This window comes from Athene noctua, chromosome 26 (genome assembly GCF_965140245.1).
Source record: "Athene noctua chromosome 26, bAthNoc1.hap1.1, whole genome shotgun sequence".
Lineage (NCBI taxonomy): Eukaryota > Metazoa > Chordata > Aves > Strigiformes > Strigidae > Athene > Athene noctua.
The window spans coordinates 5,531,337-5,555,745 of NC_134062.1; the positions used below are offsets into that span (position 1 = coordinate 5,531,337).

At 51.6% G+C, this 24,409-nt stretch overlaps 1 protein-coding gene across 9 annotated transcripts in view; it reads right to left on the minus strand.

Moving 5' to 3' along the window:
• LOC141970617 (protein CEPU-1) overlaps positions 1–24,409 on the minus strand; it is a 356,787-nt gene that overhangs the window by 30,441 nt on the left and 301,937 nt on the right. For 8 of the 9 annotated variants that reach the window (XM_074927293.1, XM_074927298.1, XM_074927295.1 and 5 more), the window contains 2 exons: positions 24,129–24,361; positions 1,478–1,603 (listed from right to left, as the gene is read on the minus strand). In XM_074927293.1, the coding sequence (XP_074783394.1) occupies positions 1,478–1,603; positions 24,129–24,361 (359 nt within the window). Of the gene's footprint in view, positions 1–1,354; positions 1,358–1,477; positions 1,604–24,128; positions 24,362–24,409 lie in introns of all 9 variants that reach the window. The other variant, XM_074927299.1, reaches the window with a different exon arrangement.

The following is a 24,409-nucleotide window of genomic DNA, read 5'->3' on the forward strand; positions in this document are numbered from 1 at the left end:
AAAATAGTTCTCGCAAAAGACAGAGGCATCATAAGCCGGGAGCCTGGTTAGGAGAGGATGGATGGCACATGGGAGAAGGCAGCGAGGGGCACAGGAGTGGGAGAGGAGGGTCCTGGGGAGGCAGGAGGGGCTGCAGGGAGGAGAGCGGGGCTGCAGGGAAAACAAGATGCATGTGAAAAACAGGTGGGTGAGGAGGTTGAGTGAGACAAAACCATATGGTCAAGACAGACAAGGGGAGAGGGAGAAAGAATTAAAGGCTTCAAGGTGGGAGCACGTGGACCGCCACAACCACAAATGCCACCTGATGGTGACAGATACAGTGACAGCAACTTCAATGCCATGGATAGACGCTCGGGGCCGGAGAGGAGCACACAGATCTGCGCCTTGCATTTCATCATTTATCCACGCACAGACCCCAGCCAAAGGCCACCGTCTCGGAGGCCACCTAAGGCGAATAAGCCAACACATGCAACTGGGAGGGAATGGTTTTTACAGAGGGTCCTGTCAAGGGAAGGGGCTGAGATGCCGCCGACTCAACTCGCTCTCTGCCTGGGCTATGGAGAGTGATGGATCTGGCCCAGCAGTTTGCTACAGTGCAGACAAATAGCAAAAAATCAATGGAGCTTCACCGAGACACCGCAGCCATCGTCAGGCAGCTGAACAGAGAGAGCAGACATGGCGCCATCCATCACTGCCGCCGCTGCGTCGTCTCCTTCGGCTGCCGGACAGCCTGGCTGGGCCATCCCCGAGGACAACTTGAGGCAGTTGTCTGGGACAACAGCCTACATTGGTAAAACCTTGGGGGAAAAATGATTGAGTTTGAACCGAAGCACTTAGATGGGATCAGAGGATCAGAGCCAAGCACTGCCCCTTGGCCGGATGGCTCATCCCCCCTTGAACCCCCAGATGCCTCCCCCAGCTCACTGGTGAGAACCTCGCAGCCACCTGGGAATGACAGGGCAGCAAAACGCAAAGCAAATGCCAAAAAGCAACTGGGAAACAATTTTGAAATAACATGCTCCCGAACAGGCACGTATGGGAATTTGCTTCCCAGCAGTCACACCCACACAGTTCTGCTCAGGTTTTGCTTACCAATTAACAAGGCCACCAATTAATGCTTTGTGTGTTTTCCTGCTCATTTGCGCTATTTACAGTCTTCCTTTGAAGCAACGTGAAAGAATTCCCTGAAAACTTTTCAAAATAGGGTCGGACAAGCACAACAACTCAAGCTGGCACCTCCTGTCCTCCACACAAGCAAAACCGTAAGTTCCTCTCCCAGACCACCAAGATGGATGTTTCTCCCTCAGAGTCATCAACTCCTGCATTAAGTCACGTCTTTTTGGGGTACCATCACCTTCTCTTTGCAATTGAAGTGCCACATGAACCAGTCAATGACACCACCCCAGCCGCTCACAAATGGCACTATGTAGTTTTCAAAGAATTTCAGAGAATATTTTTGGTAACATTTGGCTCTTACCTTTGGGCGAGATGTGTCTCCAGGTGATTGTTGGATCTGGCCTGCCCGTGGCTATGCAGGTGAGGCTGACGTTGCCGCCCTCATTGATGGAGATGTCAGAAGATATCTCGGTGATTTTCGGAGACACTGCAACGACACAAAGAGGGAAATGAAAATGCCGCCGCTTCTGCTCCAACTCAAATCCCAAAATGTGGGTGAAGGAGGTTGAATTTCCTTCCTCTCTCCACCCTGATGAGCTATGCAGTAGCCCATCAGTGTCATCTGACTTAATGGGAACATGCAGGGGAAAGGTGGGGGCAGAGAAGACAGGGTTGAAGTGGGAAGAAATTGTAGCCAGAGGGGATTCAGTCATTTGAGGGAGGCTCGAGACAGCTCTTCCTCAGCACCTCTGCAGTGTGTGAGATGGTGCTTCTTCCCCACCCCGCTTCCAGTACCCAACCTGTCCTCCCAGCCATGACAAACCCTTCCCAGGAGCGCTGTGTCCTATTGAGAAAACACCACCCACCCCCTTCAAACTCCCCCAAAGGTAGCAGTAGCTCCTGGCGCAACAAGAGCGCCCGAAGCACACACATTGCTTGCAGCTCTTCCTGCAGCTGTGCAGGCTCTCTGTTACGCCCTTGCAACCAGAAATGCACCAAGAAGAGGAGCTGGGCATGAAGATGACAAGTCTACTGAAGAGTCTCCAAGGTCTACCACCTTGGTGAGAATGGAAATTCAGTCGGGATGAAAGCCGTCCCTGATGCATTGGCACTGCTGTCATGAACACTCAGGAGCAGATACAAGAGGCCCAGACCCAAAGAGGGGACACACACAGAGGATGGGGGGTGATGAGAAAAGGGGAAGGAGTGAGGAGCAAGCAGGGAGCGCTCAGCCCCTGCTGCCGCTGAGCGGAGGCCGCGATGCAGCTGCCAGGGAGGGCTGGGGTTTCTACAAGCTCTACGGCAGGGCTGCACAAGAAAAACGATCGTCTGCTGTTATCAGCCTGCACCTGCAGAACATAATAAAGACCATCACCTTCCTCGGTTTATTTTTTTTTCAGGCCATTCTCCGGAGCCTAGCAGCGGATTGGCACCCCGCTGCGGCGCTTTGCAGAAGAGTCACAAATCACTTGCAAAGCATCCTGCTCCTTCCACCCTCCCCGGGCGAGCCCCATTCATCGGCTCGCTTGAAGCTGCAGCCCAGACCGTCGCAACACCCCAATTCCTGACTTGGACCCCACTCCCGAGCACCCCTTCCCTGCCTCTCCCCACCTTCCTGGGGCTGCGCTGAGCCGGAATGACTGCAATGGCCTTGCACGCATTGCCTCTGCTGTGCAGGTAAGTAATTTATTGATCCGTAAAGCACTCCAAGACGCTCTGGAAGGGATTATGTCATGCCAGTGCCGTGCAATAAAATAAAAAATGATGGATTTTTTGTGAACATGAGGGTGATTTAGGGTTTGTAGTTGGAAGTGTAGTTAAAGTACATTTTAAGTGGAAATCAAGGTGGGTAATGAATTATTCTCTGTTTTGAAGGGCTTCTGGGAGTTCATTTTTTTGCTGCTCCGGGCACGATGGCTAATCTGCTAATCATGCATCGGAGGACAACTACGGATCAGACACTCCCAGAACAGTGGGGAGCTCTGGGGCAGGACGACAACACCAAAAGAAATATTAATATGCATCAGTGTCATTAAGCCCAGTGTATGGGGACAGCACAGGCCTCCTGGGACCACCCGCCCAGACGGAGCTGGAAGATGCTCTGCCAATAGCCAGGTAGTCCATTAAGGAGATGCAATTAATTACAACGGAGCTATGAATGCCCCGCCGTGTTCCTGGTGAGGCTGGGACCGCTAGCCAGGAAAGACATGTGTGCTTTAAAGACTGAGCTTAAGGTCTGGACAACAAAAATAGGCCAAGGAGGTATTACCATTGTCATTTCAGAGGTGGAAAGAGACAAGCGGAGGCGCAGTGAATTGCCCGTCATCACCCGGGAAGAAGCAATAGCTTCCAGCTGTAAGTCCTGACAAAACTAGAGCAATATCTATCACCTTCAATGAGACGCTTGCTACATCACAGAGGAACCTTTCTCATGTTTTTAACTACTGATTCCACATCAACCCAATTCAGCTTGTTTTGCAGAGCTCACAGAGACATTTAAAAAAAAAAAAAAAAAAAAAAGTCAGACTTTGCACCGCGACTGGTACTGCATACACGGATTTGCACCCGCCCAGGCGATAGACCAAAATCTGTAATCAAATCAACTGATCAGATTCTAAAATGTAATTAAAACAAATTAAACTTGGATTTCCTGAAACATGAATGTTACATCCTCCTCCTCAGCAATACAGCAGAAGATTTAAATTTTGCTCAGACTAGGCAGAGGAGAGATGACTGTGTTGTTGCTTGGTCAGGCAACAGGAGACTGCGACTCTCTTCGACAAATGCAAAAGGAGCTTGAGATGCTCGAGCACTGGGGAAAAAGCCCATCGTGGCCCAGAAAGCTCAGGACACCCTGGGGGAGAGGCAATTTACTGCAGCCCACCTGGGCCAAGATGAGGCAGGAATGGCTGGGAAGCAAACCAGACCGACAATGTCAGTGAATTCGTTAGCTAACCCTTAAATTAAATGTGCAGCAGTAGGATTTAACACGACAGTTATTGTATGCTAATTAAACGTTTGAATAATTAACCGCACGAACTATTTAAAATGGCTTTCTGGAGACTGAACAGGTATGTTGTAAGGCTTTTACCACACTAGAGAGGGAAATCTTAATAAATAAGTGATCACACAAGTATATATTTAATATTATTTAACGGTCACCAGTGCTCCTGTTCCCTCTGCATTAAAACGCTTTCACCGTCAGCTGGCATTTCTGCGGCAATGGGGCAGAGGAGAAATTTCTTATGCTGAACGCAGGATGCAGATGGAGCTGTGCCCCTATGGGAATGAATAAATAAATAAAGCTAAATAAATGCAGACTTCCCAGGCGGGAACCCTCTCCTTGCGGGCAGTCCTTTTGTGTTCAGCATTTCTCTAGCTCAGAAGTGATTAAACATGGCAGTGCTGGCCAAGCTGCTCCAGTGACACAGCACAGATTTCCCCAGAGGCGGGCTGGTGTTTTATCGATCTGACTACTTCCTTTTTTTTTTCCCCCCCCTATCCTTGCCATGATGATGGGAAAGGTCTCTGGGCTGCTCTCAGCCGCTGCACCCCTACCAGGTGCCCAAGGCATGCCCCCAGTTTGCCCAGACTTGGCACCCGCTCGCACACGCGGAGTCCCCGGGACAGAAAGCAGCTTGCTTAAATATTTAACCAAACCATATGGTGCGTTACACGTTCGAGGGTGTTCAGTCAGGTGATATATGTCTTTACGGATCCAAGCATATGCGCTTGCCTACATAGATCTATTCCCTGGCACACAGACACCCTCCTGCCACTGGCACTGACTATATCCCTGTTATGTTTTCACCTCCAAACACCCGTCCCAGAGCCAGCGCAGGTACAAAAGCTCACGTAAGCCCATGCACGTACCCCTTGGCCCTGCCGTCTCCTGTCATCATCACTTCCCCACCCATCTTCCTTGCGTGCAATGACCACGCTGCTTGCCTGGGCTTCCCTCTCCCTGACACCGTGTCCCCACCGCTGTCTCCTGACACACCCCTCAGCATGGCTGAGCTCCCCAGGCATCCAAGAGACCCCTGAGTATGAGGGGAGCATGAATCTGGAGCAACCTCTCCAGCAGAGACAGGGAAGGAGACCTCAGATGAACCTTTCGCCAAGTTGGGTGCCTTCAAGGAGAAATTGCATTTTTTTGCCTTAACCATCTCCTTTCTACCTAGTTTTGGGAGGCAAGCAAGCAACAGAAAGACACACGTGAGCTTTCCAGACCTACAAACCCCTTCTCGTGTGGGTGCTGGGCAGAGCGAAGTTCCTGATGCTGTGCAGGAGTCGCAGCCCCCAGCAGCAGCCTGTAAGCGAGCGGACTCTCCCGGTAAGCCTGGGAGCGCCTTGCTTCCCCCTCATAAAACATGCAAACCTCCATCTTCCAGCACGAGCAACATCTGCTCCAGATCAAAGGAAACAACAAAGAACAACTATAAAAGTGTCTCGAAGAAAGAAAAAGAGGGAGATTCAGACTTGCGTTCTGCAGGCGATCTGTGATGTGAACTGGCAGCTTCCTGAACATCAGGCTGTGGCTGCTCCTGCTTTTCATAACAGCCTCTTACTGCCGTCACCCACAGACTTCCCCGTGTTTTACAGAGCACAGCTACCACGGGTCCCACCTCTGGGACTCAGTGAGGGGGAGCCCCGAGTGCCCCAGCCCTCTTTGTGGTGATGCTACAAGCCTAAGCCCACGCTCCTGGGCCAGCAATGGAGGGGTCTGCCAAAGCCACCAGGGACCAGGTGCAAGGCAGGGACCCCAACATCAGGCTCCCCATCCGACCCCTCCAAGTTGTAACCAGGCAGCTTCCTCTCCTCCAGCAGCAGCTCCCGGGTCGGGAGAAGGCCCGGTGCTCCAGCTGCCTTCTCCTTTTGCGTTCAAAACCCTTCTGCCTTTTTAAGGAAGGCAGAAAGCAAATTGAGAGACCTGCACCTTCAATTACAGGTGTATTATAATGGGCTTTTAAATCACTTTGTGCCACTCTAACACAACCATAATTAAGAGAAAGCAGAGAGGGCTTCACCCTTCCATCATATCAATACAGCTCAGGAGCTGCACTGAGGAAGTCCATGGGGTGTGAGGATGGGCAAAGGCAGCTTTAGAGCCTGTTTCCAGCTACACTCCTTGTATACAAACCCCTTTACAATTCCAGGGGCCCATCCTGCCCTCCGGGGCTGCCTCTGCCCTGGGTTTGCACAATCCCCCCCCTTCCCCACTGGTGTGCTGGATTCGGGCTTTGCCCGAGGCCCCTCTGCACAAACCTGGCGGCAACCAGAGAAAGCAGCCTGGAAATGAAGAGGATACACGTTACGGCCTTAATAAGCAATTAATAAATAACTAATGGCAATTGCTTGTTTTAAAGCAAGGCCTAATGAGATGTGTCATACAGCACCGAGATGTGTCTAAATGATTTCCCAAGCAGATAACGGCTCTTGTTGCAGCAAAGCTCTCCCGAGCTTGGAGGACACAAAATTTTTTACGTCCGTCTCTGCAGCAGGTTATACGGCACGGCATCATAATAATTCAGAGGAGGAGGGGGGAAACAAGACGTTTCCAATCATTCATTAGTAAAGTATTTGTGAATGCGGGTATAATTCACCGCATAAGCAGCAGGGTTTGTGCAGACAAACTTTATAGCTAAGTGCCAAAAGGGAGCCCAATCTGATTCCACTTATGACAGCATAAATCAGCAATACTCCTACCGCAGTCAACCCAGGATACGCCAGAATAAACATGGCATGAAAGGAGAGAGTTGGGTCTCCAGCAACAAGGATTTTCTCCTGACTTTTGGACAGGTCCGGGTCACCAGTCTGCATCTAGAGTGCCGCTACCCTAAGGAGCTGGGGTGCTGCCTGGCTAGATTCGGTCCCCTGCTTTCGAGGCTCATAAGGGATCTACATCTTTTTTCCTATCACAAAAAGGAAGAAACACCTGACACCAAGCCCCACACCTTTGGGAAATCAAGTAACACTTTGCTTAGCATGAGTGTTAATAAGCAGCTTTATAGAGCAGGCAGAATCCATCACTCAGGTTTGGGAGACCCAAGTTCTGCTTTCACATTACGATGCCCGAAGGAAGTCATGGCACTGCTCTGGACTTTGTTGCCTACTCTAAAAGGAGTCTAATGATGCTGATCTCCTTTATAAACTCCTTCAGACTCCTCTCAAAAAAAAAAAAAAAAAAAAAAAAAGCACAACACCCAAAACCCCAAAGATGTAAAAATAAAGATGTTGCATTGCTAACCGTGAAGAAATGCAGATGAACAAGGACTGTTTGATGGTTCAGCTCCCTGTCTAGACAGATCTCATTTTCAGCTCCACACACGCCGCACAGAGCAAGGATCTAGTTTCCAGTTTTTGCACCCTGAGCCTCCTGGGATTCCCCCCTGCAAGCCAAGCAACGCTTCATAAAAAGCAGAAAATTGAAGGATCTCAAAACCTTAAGACACCTGCATCATCTTTCCAGCATTATTGACACCTCTCCTCAAGGCACGACAGCCTCTCTCACAACTACCTCCACGGTGACTATCAAACTGACAGCGACTCCATCTCACCCCGCTCGGGGATGCAGAGTCACCAGCTCTGTCCCTCTCGTTCCTCCAGGTGCTGGCAGAGGCTCCGTCAGACCCCTTGGGAAAAGTCCCCGCGCGGGGACAAGCCGCAGCATGCTGAGGGCGCCTGAGAAAGTTTGAACACGACGTCTTGTTAATACAAAAGCTTGTCAAACCCATCACCTAGAAATACTGAATGTCTTTATTAGATTCCTTTATCTCCCCCCGAGATCGGAGGGACACGACGAGACGATTCTCAGCGGAGATGTCATCATCCAGAAACTAATTAAAGGCTGCGCGGGAAGTCGGGCCACGCACACTCTGGAGAACAAAACGCATTAGCAACCTGAGTCGAGAAAAATATTACAAGTGAACTTCAGATCACAAAGGGCGAGTTAGGGATTTGACAATAGCTCTTCTCGCTCTGTCTTTCCTCCCGCTTGTCCCCACACTCCCTCGTCCTCTAATTCTGTCCCCCAGCAAAAACAAGCCACCTGGGATCTCAGGGCTGTCTGGGACCACCTCCTTCACTGCCATCTCCTGAGGGAAGCAGGACAACCTTGGATCCTCTCCACCGGGTCACATCCCAGGAGAAAATAATGATTTGTGGAATTTCCTTTTTTTTTTTTTTTTTTCCCTCATGTGCTAGAAAAGTCTCCTTGCTGTGGGTCAATTAATTGCAGAGAAGGATGGCTTGATGCCTGCACCGCTCCCTGTGCTGTCAGAGCAGTCCCGGGCAAAACACTCAGCTCTCTTTGGGTCTCACCTCTCTTTATCAACACAATGACAAGTATTTCTCTTCCTCGTAGGCTTATTAAAAAGACAACAGCGTATAAGATGATATACCCAGAGCCTACGGTCACTGGAACTGTAGGCGGAGACATTTCTGCATGGGGACAGTCCTGCTAGCCACATCCTATCCATAGCTAGGGCTCACATAAGCCAAGATCTGGCTTAGGGCACACATCTTGAGTGGATGTGCCAGCAAACAGCACTTCCCCGTCATCTGGAGTCTCCTGTACCAACGAGCAGTAAATTGACGTGATATTCCTCGTCCGGTCCATCAGCACACACTGTCTTGCTGAACTCATCAAGAAATCTCATCTCCTCTCCCCAAAACCAGCCAGAGGGCAAGGGGCCGTGCCCCGCACTGACGGTGCACTCCTAGAGAGCGTGGGGGGAGTCTCCCTGTGCTCCCCCAGCAAGCTATCCACAGGCATCACATGGGGGGCCGAGCACGCCGAACCGGCCCTGTGCCACTTTGTTCGTCAAAAGGGACCCTGGCAGGAACAAAGAAACTCAAACATCCTTTTCAAAGATAAATCAGATGCTCTAATGCAGCCCGCATCTCAAATGAATATAGGGCAGGTGTCTCTGAAGTGAAGTATTAGTTAAAATGATGCTCTTTAAATTGCATTTCGGCTATTTCAGGCAGACAGGTTGTGTGTGGGTTGGGTTGGTTTTTTTTTTTATGATCTATCTAGAGGCTTAAAAAGACACAGAGAGAAATAAATCTCCCTTCCATTAAAAACACACTATGCTCTTGCATATTTGTTCTTATCTCCGCGCTCTCGCACTCATGCTCCCTCTCCCCTGACTCGAGCACAAAGTAAGTGTTTATGATTACACTTTCCACACTGACACTAATCTAATTCGAGGAGCTGCGCAGCCCGTGCCCAGGGAGAGCGTGGTGGCTCGCCCGCCCTTGCAGGAGGATGAGCGGCGCTTCCTGAAAACGCTGCGACGGGTGCCTGATGCTTTTACTTCAAAAACCGTCGAGACTCGTGGCGTTAATGTGGAACCGAGTGAAAGCCCCGAGTTTTGATTGAATTGCAAGTGAAGTCTATTTGTATCTTCTGGGTCTATCTGTGTCCTTTTCACCTCTATTTATCTGTTTACATCCCTCCTCCCCTCTCAGGCTCCCCTACGACATCTCTGACACCCTCAGGCCTCACTGCACCAACAAGACACAAAAATGCAGCCTTGGGCCCATGGGGATCTGGATGAAGACGTGAGAAAGGAGACAGCAGATGAATGCAAGCTGCATCCTTGGCCCTCCTGGACATCACCTCTTGAAAAATACCTTCTGGCTCTGCGCCGGCACCGAGCTTAGGGGAGGGACACGATGGGAGTAAGAGGTGGATGTGCAGAGTTGCCCTTGGTGCAGGGAGCAGGGTTGGATGCAAACAATCTCTAAGACTACAGGTGTCGCTGCCATCACTGCTCATCCCCAAACAGCCCTTTTCCTCCTGTTCTTCCCCAGCCCTATGCACACTCAGCTCCAGCCCTTGCAGGTGCCTCCTTGTGCTCCAGCCAGAGCCTTTACTTCTGTGCGGCCTTCCTCCCATGTTCGCCTTTGACTCCGGTGAAAAATTAATGGATCAGACAGGGAGCATGGCTCTATTATTCTTTGATTAGGTGGTCTGGAGGCTGCTGCTTATGACCAGACCCTTTGTTCGGCAGCTTATAAAGCAGAAGGTCAGCAAGGCCCAGCAGTTCAAAAGGAACCGCAGGTGAGGTGATTTATGCTTCCAGATGCTGCTGCTCCTCCTGTCCCGCAGATTCCAGCAGAGGCAGACCCGTCTTCTCAAAGATGCCCCAGTCCACTCCTTCCTCCCCTGAGTCATTCTTTACATAGTCCTGCTCCTGCAGGCTGTCCTCTCCGGGTTCCAAGAGCCCCTCATCTGCCCTCGCTCTTCTCATGGAGTATTTTGGGTCCTGCACCCTACTCAAGGCACTTTGTTAGCATCCACCCTGACCCAACACACCAACTGCCCCAAACCCAGAGTATCAACCCAAGGCTTGGCCAAAAGTGTTATAAAAAAGCAGGAGAGCAAATGCCAATGATCTGGAGTCCGTGTGACGATGCCAAACCATCCTTCCCATGCCTTATGTGGTCCTTAACAAAGCGGCCGTAGCACTGCAAGGTTCAGCGCTCAGAAATTTCAGCAAAAGTAGAGGTAAGGTTGGTCTCTGCTACCTTAATTCATCTCCCCAGCCCACATGCCCCGAGGATGACCCTTTCCCAGAAGTGCCTGGCTTCCCTCAGTACCCATGCACATCGCCGTCTCCGCTTTCTCGGGGTCTGGCAGCCACACGGACATTCACAACCCTATCTCCAAAACACCCCGGTGAGATAAGGGAGCATTATTATCCCCAATTTGCAGATGGAGAAGTGAGGCCTGAAGAGCAAATGGCCCAAAAGCACCCGTTCGGATCGATGCTCCATCAGCACCTGCTTTTCATGCTCTGTGGTGCTCAGGAAGCCATGGAAAAGGCACTGGGAGAGCGAGGACGGCTGCCAGGCCAGGTATTGCCAATGGGTCACACGAGACGAGAGCACTGCGGTTCAAAATTAGTCATCAGGCTGTAGAGAGCACAGCAGGATATCCGTGTACACAGAGGGGCAATTAAAATTTCATTACCAAATTTCAAATAGGCTACGTTTGACAGAGTTAAAAGGAAAGGAAAAAGAGGAAGCGATGCTACTGCAGGGCAGGGATATCAGCGTGCCCGGAGTACGCAGGGGCTGTTCTCCTTTTCCATTAGGACTGCTCCTACATTTTCCATTTCTCCTAAACGAAGCCCTCAAGTTGCCTTCTTGGCCACCCTCGCACCTCCTAGAATGCCAGAAAAGCCAGAGGGAGCTATTTCCCCCCAGACAATCCTTTAATTTCCCTATTTGTCTTTCTAATGCCCAGCCCCATCAACAGCACCGTCGATTCCCCACGTGCTCTACATGGAAAGACTATTTTTACCCCTTCCTTCCTATGCTTCCTTCTCCTCTCGTTTAATCATTTTGGAGGCTCTTTATTCACACTTTCCTTGCCTTTCTCTCCTCTTTCCCTTTCATTTTTAAAAAACTGTGGTTCTCTGATTCAAAACCATTACTGTTTTTAACTTGGCTCGAGCTTCTTTAATTAAGTTACTTTCCATTATTTTTTATCTAGTCCATTTGTCTACATCCCCCGCACCCTCCCTCATTCTTCCTTTTCTCCCCAAGGCAGGCTGGGTATGAAATCTTACATTTCCATTTGGCTAACAATCACTTTGAATTTTTAAATGCTATTAAATTGGATCACACCGGTCACTGGACTGGAGTTGTCGAGCTGTGATATTTACTCGCGCCAGTCAAAGGGAAATGAAATTGCGGCGGTGCGGGGGGGAGGCAATGGGGAAGCGCAGATTTATTCTGCCCTCGGTACTTGCAAACAGGCACAATCCCTTTGGATTTTCGAGCAAGTTCAAAGGAAACTCTTACGCTCAACCATGAAAGTATTGTAATGTCTTTAATAAATCAATTACTTGTTGGCAGGGAAGTGTCACTGCATCTCCAATCCTTGTAATCACCTCAGTCTTGCTGTGTTTTAAGTGCTGAAAAACCACAGAGGTAGACAGGAAGCCAGAAGACGCATCGGCATAGGGCAAACCAGAGAAAGCACTTCTGCTCTGTCTTGCCAAAAAAACGCCAAAAGATGCAGAAAGCGACTTGCATCATGCAAAAACACACCCGCCCGGTGAATCTCAGCACAGAATAAGGAGAGCACGGTGCCAGAGAGACTCTCCCGGCACTGAAAGGGGTTTGCCCTTCCCGAGGCACCTCCTCGGATGTAAAAGTTTGGGAGGGTTCACCAAGAACCTCAAGTTTTAAGCCCGTGGTGATCAGAGCAGCCCCCGCTCCCACCCACCCGGGGCTGAGCATCGCTCTCGCAGGCAAAGTTGTGTTTTCCTGCCGCCCCCAAGAGCGAGACAGCCTTTTGCTGCACATTCATTATGGGGCTCAGTTTTGTGCTACTGCCTTCAGGAGGGTGCCGGTATTTCAATTTTGCAAAAAGAGGCCTTTTCCACTCAAAAATTTGCTAAAAAGAAAGAGAGCAGGATTTGATTACAAAGCAGTCCTGGCCAAATCCAGCCCCTCCTCCTCTCTCTCTGCTGACAATATCTTCCCCTCCACAACAACAATCATCTGAGCACAAACAGACAACGAAGCTTTTCAGAAAGTAATGAACTCCGGTTGGAGCCAAGGCAGGAAGGGTTTAATGTTCAGCTTGGAAGGCTTGGCGAGGCCATCAATTATATAGGCCTGCTGCTGAAGGAGCGAAAAAAAAAATAGTATTTCAGACAGACTTGGCCAAAAAGAAAAGATAGGGAAGGAAAACACTGCGAGAGAGATTTAATTCCACAAGCGGAGAGAAGTGTTTGCAAAAGAGGAGGAGGATCAAAGGCTGAAGCTCTTGGGCTGCCTGCAAGGAGGAGGGATTACAAGGAGAGCAAACCCATGGAGAAGACATCTCTGTTGGCCCCTTGTCTCGAGGCTGATCCAGGCAAGGACAGCCCCGGGTACAAATCGGGGAGCCCGTTTGCTGTGAGGGCTCAGTGATGGGGAGGCTTTGGCAGCGAGGGGGGTGCATTGAGACCTGTTTATCTCATCTCATGTAAGACAGCAAGTCAGGATGGGGTCTGCGACCTTCGCTGCCTTGTCCCAGTCTTACGCTAGATGCTACCAAAGGAAAGGAGAGAAAACCAGAGCTGAAATTTTCTCTACATCTACCACTGACACGATGGGACCAACAACCCAGACATGAAAAATGAGCACATGGGTCCACCTAGAGCAACAACCGCCCCCGTGTCATCTCGCCTGCAGCCAGTGGGGCCGTGCCGTAGGGCTCTTCCAGGGACTCGGCCCTGCACTAATGAACAAAACTATCTCATTTCTGAGGAACAGGGCAGACGTGCCACCAGCTTCTCAGACAACCAGACAGACCCAGAAAACCCAAACCAGAAATATTTCAAGACCGTATTTCCACGTCTTTTCTGAAGGTCCTTGCCTTTTTGTTCTCCGCTTCCCACTTGTCTTCCCCTTTGTCTTTTGCTAAATCTCTTTCTTCTCCATGGTACCACCAGAACAGACAAGAAAAGATCACACAACTCTCCCAATGCTCCAACACAACCCCCCTTCTCCAAGCTTCAATCTCTCCTTCAAAACCCAAGAAAAACCGACCAGCGCAGAAAACAGCACATTGTCCCCCTGGTCCTCCCCTTCATTTTCCCACAGGCTCAGCGACCCCCTCCCAGCCCATCCTTAAGCTTGTGGATATTTGCTGGAGGTTTTTTAGCACTCGGTGCCCGCTGAAGGAGGTGGCAAGGCCGGGCGCATTCTTCGGCAGCTGTTCCCTTGGCCTCTCCTTTATCTCCAGCATTGTGTTCACATCTGCTTCCCCCTCTGCCTCTTTCCCTGCCGCTGGGAGCCTGGTTTTAAATCACTGCTCAGTGTGCCGGCTGCCAGGCGTGGGTTTCATGCTGCCCAGCATGCCCTGTTTGGATGGGGATCCAAAAGCCGTTCGCAAGCCTTTTTTTTTTTTTTTCCCCTTATTTTTTTTATCCTCCTGAACCTGCCAGCACTGCCACACTGTTTTCCCCTCCTCCTTTTTGGCTGCGGAGTTATCTTGGCTCTGGAAACATGTTCAGACACCTGGTTGCTGGCAGGCAGGGCTTTGGCTGCAGCCGGCTGCATGCAGCTCCCTGATACGGGAGGGGAGGCAAGCGGGGCCCAGCCGGTGCGGGTCAACGTGACCCACCTTGGCTACCAGGGACATGCCGGTGGCTGCCTGCACCGCTCCCGCCTGGCCGGTGGCTTTCTCAAGCCTGGTGCTGGCAGCAATCCCACCCCCAGGCAAAGCCAGAGGGATGTGGGAGTTTTGGCCGAGGCCGGCTTCTGGTTTCGCTGGGGATTTGTACAATAGAAAAGCACAGCTTTGTACAGCATCGCTCAGGAGCTGCGTTTTAAGAGATGCATTTAGGACAAGACACTGCCATCTGCGTCTTCCTTCCCCAGCAGAGATCACTGCTCCTGAGCATGGCGATTTTGGCAGAGCAAGGCACTAAGAACCCAAGGGAGCAAACAGAGAGGGGCACGTGGAGGAAACGCCTCCCTGCCACTCTACCCACGCACTGGCTTCAGACTAAATTCTCCTTTCAGATTGCAATCTCTCCACGCTATCAAAAAAAGAGAGACGGTTATATCCTTTCCCCAGCCGGGGACATACAAACTTCCCTGAAAAACTTGGCTGATGCCATCCCCCAACCTCCTTTCACCCGTGGCCTGTGCAGGATTGCAAGCCAGGGTCCCTGTGGATGCCACCTCTGATGGCAAAGGCTGCACCAAACTCCCTTGGGAAGAGCCCTCTGCTCCTGCTCTCTGACTCCCCGAGCCTCTGCAACAGGCTTTTGCTTCTGGACTCGCCTCCGGGGGGACTGGCCGGAAAAATGAGCTCTAAAGGCCACAAAGAAGAGCCAGATTAAAGTATCAACTCTGAATTTATGCTCGGGACTTAAGGTTTAATAATGCAACAGAAAATCAATATTTAATAAAGCAAATGATGGAGAAAAACACTGAATGGGAGATGAGCCGCTGCTGGTGTTTTCAAACATGTAACTCCCGGAGGAGCTGGTTTGGCAGGATGGATGCAGTACCAGATTGCCACGGAGAGCTGGCACACAGGACTGCCCAGGTCCCACCGATTCCAGCTCCGGTGTCAGGGGGGCTCACGGGTCTTTTATTAAAGGACAAACAAGGAATTACTGTGGTGGTCAGAGTCCAAATACCCATGGAGAGAGATCAAATGCTGATGCACAAGGGGAGGCGAGCAGCTGCCTCGCTGAACAGGCCCAGATTTGTGCTAGGGCTGGCGGCTGGGCTCGCGCAGCACGGGCAGGCAGGCAGCAGCGCAGCCAAATTCACGTTTCGAAGAGCTGTCAAGGGATGGAGATCTCCTGAGAAGCCGGGCGGGAGCACCGGGGCTCAAAGCAGAGGATAAATCCCTGCCTGCCGAGAGGTAAGGACGAGGGATGCGGCAGGGATGCGGCCGGGATGCGGCCGTGATGCTGGGGACAGATCGGCAGCTCTGCCTCCCTCCCCTGGAGACTGGAGAAAACTGCAGCGAGCCCATGTGTGGCACAGAGATGTCACCTGCGCCTTGTGCACATCAAGAGCTGTCCCAGCAGCCACGCTCCACCTGAGGGTGGCCTGACAGCCTTTGTCAGATTTAGGGCGAGCCCCAAGAATCTGGGCTGAGACGCTCCAAGACGTTCGATCTCGCACCCCCAGCCAGGATGTCGCTTGCTTGAGCCCCGTCCAACCTCATCACACCCATGCCTGGGGCAGCATCAAACGCTGACAAGCGATGCTGAGCTGCAGCATCCCCTGCAACGACCCGCACTGCAATAATAAATGCGTTTTGCAGCAGCAGTCCTCACCGTCTGCCCGCACAAAGACTTCCCAGCCCTGATCCGAGCTGTGCTGCCAGCTGGGACACGCAGCTCGGGATGCGAGAAGACCCCTGCCCCATCTCACAAAGTTCGGGGACTCTGGATAAGTCCTCAAAACAAAGGAGACTCTCGCTCGCTGAAGTTTTGGTGCCCAGCAAGTAGGTATCTCTCCGGGGCAGCAAAGCCAGCTCTAGTGCCCTTGGAATAAACCCCCTCCTCTCGCACGCAGCGTGCGCCGGGTTGCCTGCCTGGCCCTGCAGCATGGCAATAATTTGTAGCTTGTGTCGGGCTCCTTCACAATGGAAGATGACATATAAATATAAAACGTTATCGCTCCATAACAGCCACATGCTATAAAACGCCAGGCAGAAGGATCTGGAATTAGATGGAGGCAGTGCTTTAAATCCTTCCCTGCAGAGTTACTGCTGCTAAAACAACAGACCCGCTCCAAAGAGCTCCGGCGACGGAGGGAGGAGAAGAAAAGCCCCGATAAAAACACCACAATTGTGGAATTAGACGATTAAGGTGACTTTATACCGGCGTGACCTTCCTGTGCTGCCAACCCTGGGGTAGCTGTAAGTACCGGCGCACCAGTGACGTCTCCTCCCATTCATCCCCTGCTGCGACTTTCAGCGGATGCTCCGTGTTACTATAGTAACAATAAAGCGCTGGTACCAGTATTACACTACAACGAGTTGACTCTGCTCCTGCGATTACGATAACAATGCTGTTACTGTAGTAACATTACATTGTTGAGGTCTCACTGTTCTACCCTTAATTTTATTGTCGTAAGATTAAATTGCAATAATGTTATTGAGCCGCCATTAGCGTTACCATGGTAACAATAACATTAAGGTAGCAATATCGCATTACAGTGGTCCAACCGTTCCACCACAAATATTTTAATGTAGTAAAACAAAAGAGATTACTGCAGTAACATTAAACTGCAGTGACCTCATTAAACCCCCACCGGCTTTATCACGCCGAACAACGGTACTTTGGAAACCGTAACGCGGCGGCGGGGAGATGCTCGACGTGCATCCCGGAGGCGCGGGTGCTGCCGTGCCACCCCTTTGGCCTGCAGAATTCCTTGGGGAAGGAAAGCGTGAGACCTGCAGACAACTTGAGCCCTCCTCTAGTCTTGCTCAGAGAGCTGTCAGCGCTGTGTGCCGCCGGCCTCCCCGTTTCACCCGCCCCGCAGAAGGGATTAGCGGAGTCGCTGTTGAATGGCTCCGGGTGAGGCGGGCGACCTCTCCCTGAAAGCTTTTGGAGAGGACGGGTGAACGGGGCCACCGGAAGCTCATGTGCTCAGAAAGGCTCAAAGAGGAGTAGACTCTTGTTTGTTAGACGAGGAGGGAGCAGAGGGCGACCTCCACGCACCTCTGAGGGAGTAGGAAAGAGAGTTACACTGAGCTCGTCTTTCCACAACGCAGCTGAAGCTGGGGAGGAGGGAGATAGCGGAGCCACAGGGGTGTCGGGGGTGGAAATGGCCCCATGGACATCGCTGTGCTGTCCCAGCACCCAGCAGGGACCGCAAAGAGTTCGTGTCGGTGCTGCTTAGAGGAACCCTGCCACCCACTGGATGACAGCGCTAGCAGTTCACTGGGGGAGAAAAACAGAAATCAGCCACAGCCTTGGTGTACGTGAAAAAGAAAAACATGAAGGAAATGAAAACGGTCTGTATGTCCTATGAATCACTGTTTCTTCCTTCCCCTCACTCCATTCTCCTGCCAATTATTTCTCCTTGGGAACAGGATACATCCTCCCATGGGTCTGGCAGTGCCTGGCCCGCTACCATCGCCGGGGTGCCAGGCGAGCACGGAGGACGCCTTCCCCTCACCACTACTTCTCCGCTACCAACTTGCTCTCTTTCTAACGAGGACGGTGGTTAACACACCCAAGCACTGTTCACCTCCCCATCCCTCCCACTCTTCACTCCCCCTGCACCCGTGGGGCTCATCCACAGGCTCTGTGAAGGAGGTCATGCCACAACACGAGCGGGACGCGTCCCCGGTGGGCTGGAGCTTGCCTGGCTCCCTCCAGCAGCAGAGTGGGCACGTAACTGGGCCAGCCCAAAGCTGCAGTGTGTGAGCCCGGAGTATGGGCTCTGGAGTCTTTGCCTTCCCCCGCTTCAGCCCTACAATATAATTGCTAATTAATAATAACGTTTAGCTCTCAGATAGCGTGTTCCATCTTCAAAGACCTCTGTCGACATTAATGAATTAATCCTCATCAACCCCCCTGTGAAGTAGGTGACAATTATTATCTCTGCCTCACAGATGTTAAATTGATTTGCAAAGAGGTCAAGTGACTTGGGGGAGGCCGGCGGAGCCTGTCCAGCTGCATGCCAGCTACGAGGCCACAGTACAAGGGAGCACGACAAGCACATCAGTGGGTTAAACCCACCCTCTGGGCCGGTGGGCCCCACGGGGAAGCGAGGGCTGGTAACCTTGTGGGGGGAGATGGAGAGATCTGGGGGGAACATCGAGCGCAAGAGCAGCAGAGATGCTGCCCAGGGCCACAAAGCCAACAACTAGGACAGTGCATGAGAGCGTGTGGGAGACCTTCAGTCCTCGACTGCAGCCCCGATACAAAAGGAAAAGATGCTTTGACAGATGGATGGTGATTAGCCACGAGAGAGATGGGGAAGGAACGCATCAGTCAGAGGAGCTGAGAGTCCAGGCGAAAAGGAAAGATTTCAACTTTGTGCCACTTGTTTCCCCCTCCCCACCAGTTTGGGGAGGCTCTCCCAGCTCTCCACGTGCCTTTTAGAAGGCATTATCTAAACCTGCTTTTGCTTCTAGAAAGGACAGCTGCTCTCACAGGGGAAAAGGTGTGGACACAGCAGAAAGACCCGTGCCAGAAACAGCTCCTGCGGTTTCTGCTGGGAAGCACCCTGCCCAGCACAAAACCCCAGTCCGTGGCCTCATATGTGGCCAAAATACATCCCCACTGCCACTGAGCTACCCAACAGCCCTGAGCACATCCCTCTGCCCCTCCTTATCCCCAGCACCGGTGGCTTTGGTGGTGCAGGGGACAGGCTCAGCCCCATGGGTGCCCAAGCTCCTGGGCAGAGGGTCATCATGAATATTCTGAGTGTCTCTGGCAAGCAAAAGAAAGAGCCAGGCACAAGCAACACATTCCCATCTGCCCTGTTTTCCCTGCAAGCCACCTTGAGGCCTTTGGACAGGAGTGATGATGACTGCAGGGACTGATCCTTCCTCCCAGCCACGTGAACTGCTGCCCCTCCGCTCGGCAAGGCAGGAATTTCCCATGCACCCCGGTGCGAGGCAGCAAAGAGGCCGCAAAAAGTTATCCTCATTCTCCCACGAGTGAAAGGGGCTTATGGCATCACAGGAAAATTAATTGGGCAGAGTTCGGAGCTTGAAACAAAGCCGGCTCGGGTGCCGCAGCCCCACCAGTGGCTTTATCTTGCCGGCGCACACCTTGGCAGCGATGCTCTGGGGACGAGGTGCCACCAGCACGCCACGTGTGCCCCACGCCACCGGGGCGGCCCTGGGCCACCTGCGCCCGCAGCCCCCCAACTCCGGTGAGCAGGTAATTAACTATCAAACAAAGGCAGGGATTTGCTGATTAACCCGGGCTGGGAAGGAGTGGGAAAACTCATTTACACCAAACAAAAGGGGAGGGGTGATTAGCTGCTCCAGTGACAACAGAAAGAGCCAGATAGGGCCAGGGAAACTGATAAAGAAGCGAGAAAGCCTAATATCCCCCAGTTTCGCTTTTTTTTTTTTTTCCCCCTTCTTCTTTCTTTCTTTCTAAGCACTAAAATTCCACCATTTTCTATCATGCAAATTTGTGTGCCTAAGTGAGATTAAACCCTGGCAGGCACTGTGCCTCCTTCCCCAAGTCCATTTCCCGCGCCGAGATAAGGCCAACTTTCCTTAATGCATCTTACGAGGCAGTGGGAGTGTTTTGCAGGCGCACATTGGAGACGGCTTATTATCAATACAAATAAGAGCTTTCCAGACACCGTCCTCCTCCTCCCTCTCTTCTCTCTTTTAAACCCAGGAACTGGGAGAACAGCTTAAAGAGCTGAAGTGTCCTACTGGGAGTGGGGAGGAGGAGGAGGCTGCGCCTGAGATGCTGCTGCAGGGGCAAGAAGTGGGACTTGCTAAGGAGAAGCAAGGGAATACAGGGGAGGAGAGGGAGGGAAAGCATCGCTCCTCGGAGGTTAATGGTGCCCAAGTCCTACTTCTCACTCTGGGTTTCTCCCTCCCTGCAGGTTCACAGTGCTTATTGAAAGCGGGGCTTCCCTGGATTCTGTCTCTTTGGGATTTTCACCCCAAAACGCCTCTCTCTTCCCAAGAGTCTGAAGCGGACTTTTGCAAACATGGGAAGTGCTGCTTCCTTCTGCTTTGTCTTGTCTTACAGCAACTCCTCCGAAGAAGATATGAGGGCTGAGAGAGTGGGAGAGGCAGGGACCACCTTCCAGACACTGCAGATGACACAGACACTCCCTGAGTTGTTCATTTTAGGTCCAGCTGTAGTCTGGAAGCTTCTTGCCGGGGGAGATCCAAGTGCTAAGACCTTCCTTGTACTTCTTGCTGCTATGTTGTTGGCTCACATCAACTTGGCATTAACAACGCCGAGCCTGACCTCATTTAAAGCAGTCCCCGAAATAGCAGGTCTGAACTTTGATGCATTCAATGCCAAGGGTCTGTTGTCTCGTTCCTGGGCTCATTTGTCCCACATTAGCACAAAGGCAGTGGGAAGGAGAGATGCGCCGACCTGCTATTCCTGGATCGGCAGCAATCACCTTTTGCCTTTTGTAGCAGGATTTCAAGAGTGACAAGTGTTTCTGAAAGCCTGACCGACAAGGCAAGGTGGGAGAAATGGGGCTTGCATCGTTTCAGAAAGAAGGTGGCTAAGGGGCAACACGATAACAACCTTCCCAAAAGCAAAAGGTTGTTACAAAGAGGACACTGATCAATTGTTCCCCGCGTCCGCTGGGGATAGGCTGAGAAAAACTCCACTTCATTTGCAACAAAGAAGGTTTAAGTTAGATATTAGCTATACATTTTCTAATTATAAAGGTAGCGAAGCAGTAGAATAGAGCGTCTGGGGAGACTGAAGAACTTGCTTTGTTAAAGATTTTCAAGAATAGCTTTCACACGTGTTTGCCAGCAATGTCTCTGCCTCGTTGCAGGGGGACAGGCTAAATTAGCTCTTGAGGTGCCTTCTACCCACCTATTTTGGGATCTCAGCCATCAATACAGTCAACCTAGAAATAAATGTGCAGCACTTCCCTTGCTGAAGCATGGACATCCTTGGTTCCTGGTGGTTTCTAGGAGGTTCTCTCCTGCTGCCTTGAGGGACCATCCCCAACCCTCACATGCTAAAGGAAACTCCTTCTCCCACCCTTATCCCTCTTCTGCTTTTTGCTCTTTCCCCCCGTAGCACCACTTCCTCCAGCAGCCCTTAGCAGACACCAGGGATGTCCCAGCTCCTCATTCCCAACATCCATGGCTGTTTCCCAGCAATATCCCCTAAACTTGAGGAGAAGGAGGGATACACAGCATGGGCTGAGGGTGTTTGGACTCTGGCTGATATGCACCCATCACACCTCCTTGGCAGGCTGCTGCCATCCTGGCTGGAAGGGGATCCTTGCCCCTCATAGCCAGTCCCTTTGGAGAGCACAGCCTGCCCTGGGGCACAATTTAATTGCATCCTGAGCAGCTGCTCCCAGCCCTTTCCTAGTGCAGCAAGTGGAAAGTCAGGAGCTGCTCAGAGCAACCTGTACACCTCCCTCATTCTGGCTGCACTTGGACTAACCCCATTTAAAAGAGGAGATCCCATTTCCCACCTCCTCTCACCACTTCTCGTTTCCTATCAGGTTGTGGGAAGGGGCAAGAGTCCCACAGCCACGTGCTGAACTTGGCACATCCCTGAAATCCGGCACTTGGATGCCCTGATTTCCTGGGAGGGAGGGGTAAGCACCGCTTCCAGCAAGCTGAATGTCTTTTAGGACGGGATTATATCAGCCTGCCTATTTACTGGGCCTGTTTTCCAAGGCAGGAGAGTTAATCGTGGCACCCCAGCCAAATTTTAATCGTGGTCATTAAGGCAGGCTTCCCTTTAATCGGATATGATATTCGCTTTCATGTCCTGCTCCAGCACGTTGCTGCACATTCCACCTGAGAAAGGGACGGGTGAGCCAAGCAATAGCTCTTGAAATCAGGGGGCCCACTCCTGAGAGCCGGTATTTCTGTCAGCAGCGGCGAGGATGCACATTATAGGACTGAACCTATCAGCGAATCCCTCAGTATTTAACTGTACCGCTGCGAGGAGTTAAGATATGACCTTTCCTTCCATCAGCCAAACATCTCTTCCAAATGATATAGGAAGACACAGGAGGGATGGACCCGGATATCTGGTGATACAGGAAATTTAGGTCAGGAAACGGGAATCAGAAGAGAACAGATAGAAATTGTCCTGCATCGCCCTGGTGCCTGATTGCGACTTCAGAACTTGTGGGTGATCGACTTTGGCTTAAGAAACTCAGGCAGGTAATAACAGATTGCAAGATAAACTGCAAGAACCGGAGCTGGCAATGCATCCGCTTTCTCTCCGCGGTTAATGGAGATGGAGAAAGTCCGGCTCTGTTTAGTTTGCTTGATTGCTTGAAGAGGAAAGAGAAAATGGAAAGGGAGGGAGGGGGGAAAATAAAGGCCCTGAGTTTGGGTTTTTTTTCCCCCGTTCTATTCATTAGGTTGTCAATAATGCTGAGGCCTGGCATATCGACGACGGATTAGCTCAACCCAACTCTGTGTACAAGACCAATGCCTTTTTAACCCAGCTTGTTTCCAAATCAATACACCCATCAGCATTCGAAAATTAGCCCGAGACGAGATTCCAATACTCAAGCTGGTGTGTCATGCTAAGAGGGCTCTTGGCCAAATCACAGAAGGAGGAGGAAAAAAGGTTGCTAGCAAGGGATTAGAAATTTTCCATTAATCTTCCCGGAGGCTGCCTCCCTAAGAGTGCACCGGGTCCCATACCTCCCACCATGCAGGCTCCCCCTTGCCCAGCGTACTTCCTGCAGCACAGACACAGGAATTATCTGCGTGAAGGCCCATCTGCTTGACCGTTGTGTGTGGCCATGTTTGTACGTCCCCTTTCAAGAGCCCATGTGTGCTTGCACACTTGCTGAATCCCAGAATCAGTCAGGTGGGAAATGCCCCTCGGGATCATCGAGTCCAACCCTCAGCCCCACTCTATAAATTTCTCCCCTACCCCACATCCCCCCACAGCTCATCCCAACGACCCTTAAACCCCCCCAGGGATGGGGACTCCCCCCTCCCTGGGCAGCCTGTTCCACTCTCTGACCACTCTGTCTGGGAAACATTTTCTCCTCCTGCCCAGCCTGACCCTCCCCTGTGGCAGTTTCCAGCCGTTCCCTCTTGTCCTGTCCCTGATCCCCTGGGAGCAGAGCCCAGCCCCAGCCTCTCTGCAATGTCCTGTCAGGAGCTGCAGAGAGGGATGAGGGCTCCCCTCAGCCTCCTCCTCCTCACACTGAACACTCCCAGCTCCTTCCCTGCCTCCTCACAGGATTGATTCTCCAGCCCTTCCCCAGCCTCGTTGCCCTCCTCTGCCCTCGCTCCAGCCCCTCCAGATCTCTCTCGGATTGAGGTGCCCAAACCTGGACATGTATGCATGTCATGGACTGTGCAGCCTTGGCAAGCTACCACAAGAACTCCACCCTCCCATACTAGCCCTCCTCCTCCCCCTCCTCCTCCTCACAGAAGTACAGTTTCAACACACAAACACATATTGTTGCTAGGCATACACACACCCCCACAAAGTACACAAATCTGCCAGCTCTCTCTTTTCCCCCAAACACAAGTTTTACTTCAAGCATTGCCTCCAGCATGGAAAACAAAAAACCCCACCAAAATACAACAACAAACAGCAATATGGGTTTGCCAGGGACTTCTGCGGGAGGCAGAGCTGCCTGTATCAGAACCCCATGACTACTCCAGGAAAGTTGCATAAATGCATTGCCCGCCTTCACCGGGACTCTCCGAGCCTGCTGATCAGCCTCTAAGTTTGCACCAAGTCATCTTACAAGCTCAACGTAGGAGCAATAGGAGGAGAAAACACCAGGGCAAAAGGGAGGAACAGAAACCAAAGCAAGTCCAACCCCTCTATGAATTCCCTTCCTCTTACCTTGCACGATGAGATGGACGCGCGATGTCTTGGGGTGATTGTCTGTCTGCACGGAGCAGGTGTAGGGGCCCTCATCGTACACATCCACGTCTTGGATCTGGATGCTGTACTGGGTTTTGGTGTTGGCCAGGAGCACCACCCGAGGGTCCAAGCACCACTTGTCATTGCCGGCATAGAGGATGCTGCTGCGGTTCAGCCAGGCCACTCGGGTGACTCGGTTGTCCACGGAGCACCTGCGAAGAGGCAGAGAGGGGACCCATCAACATGCTGCTCCTGGCTGC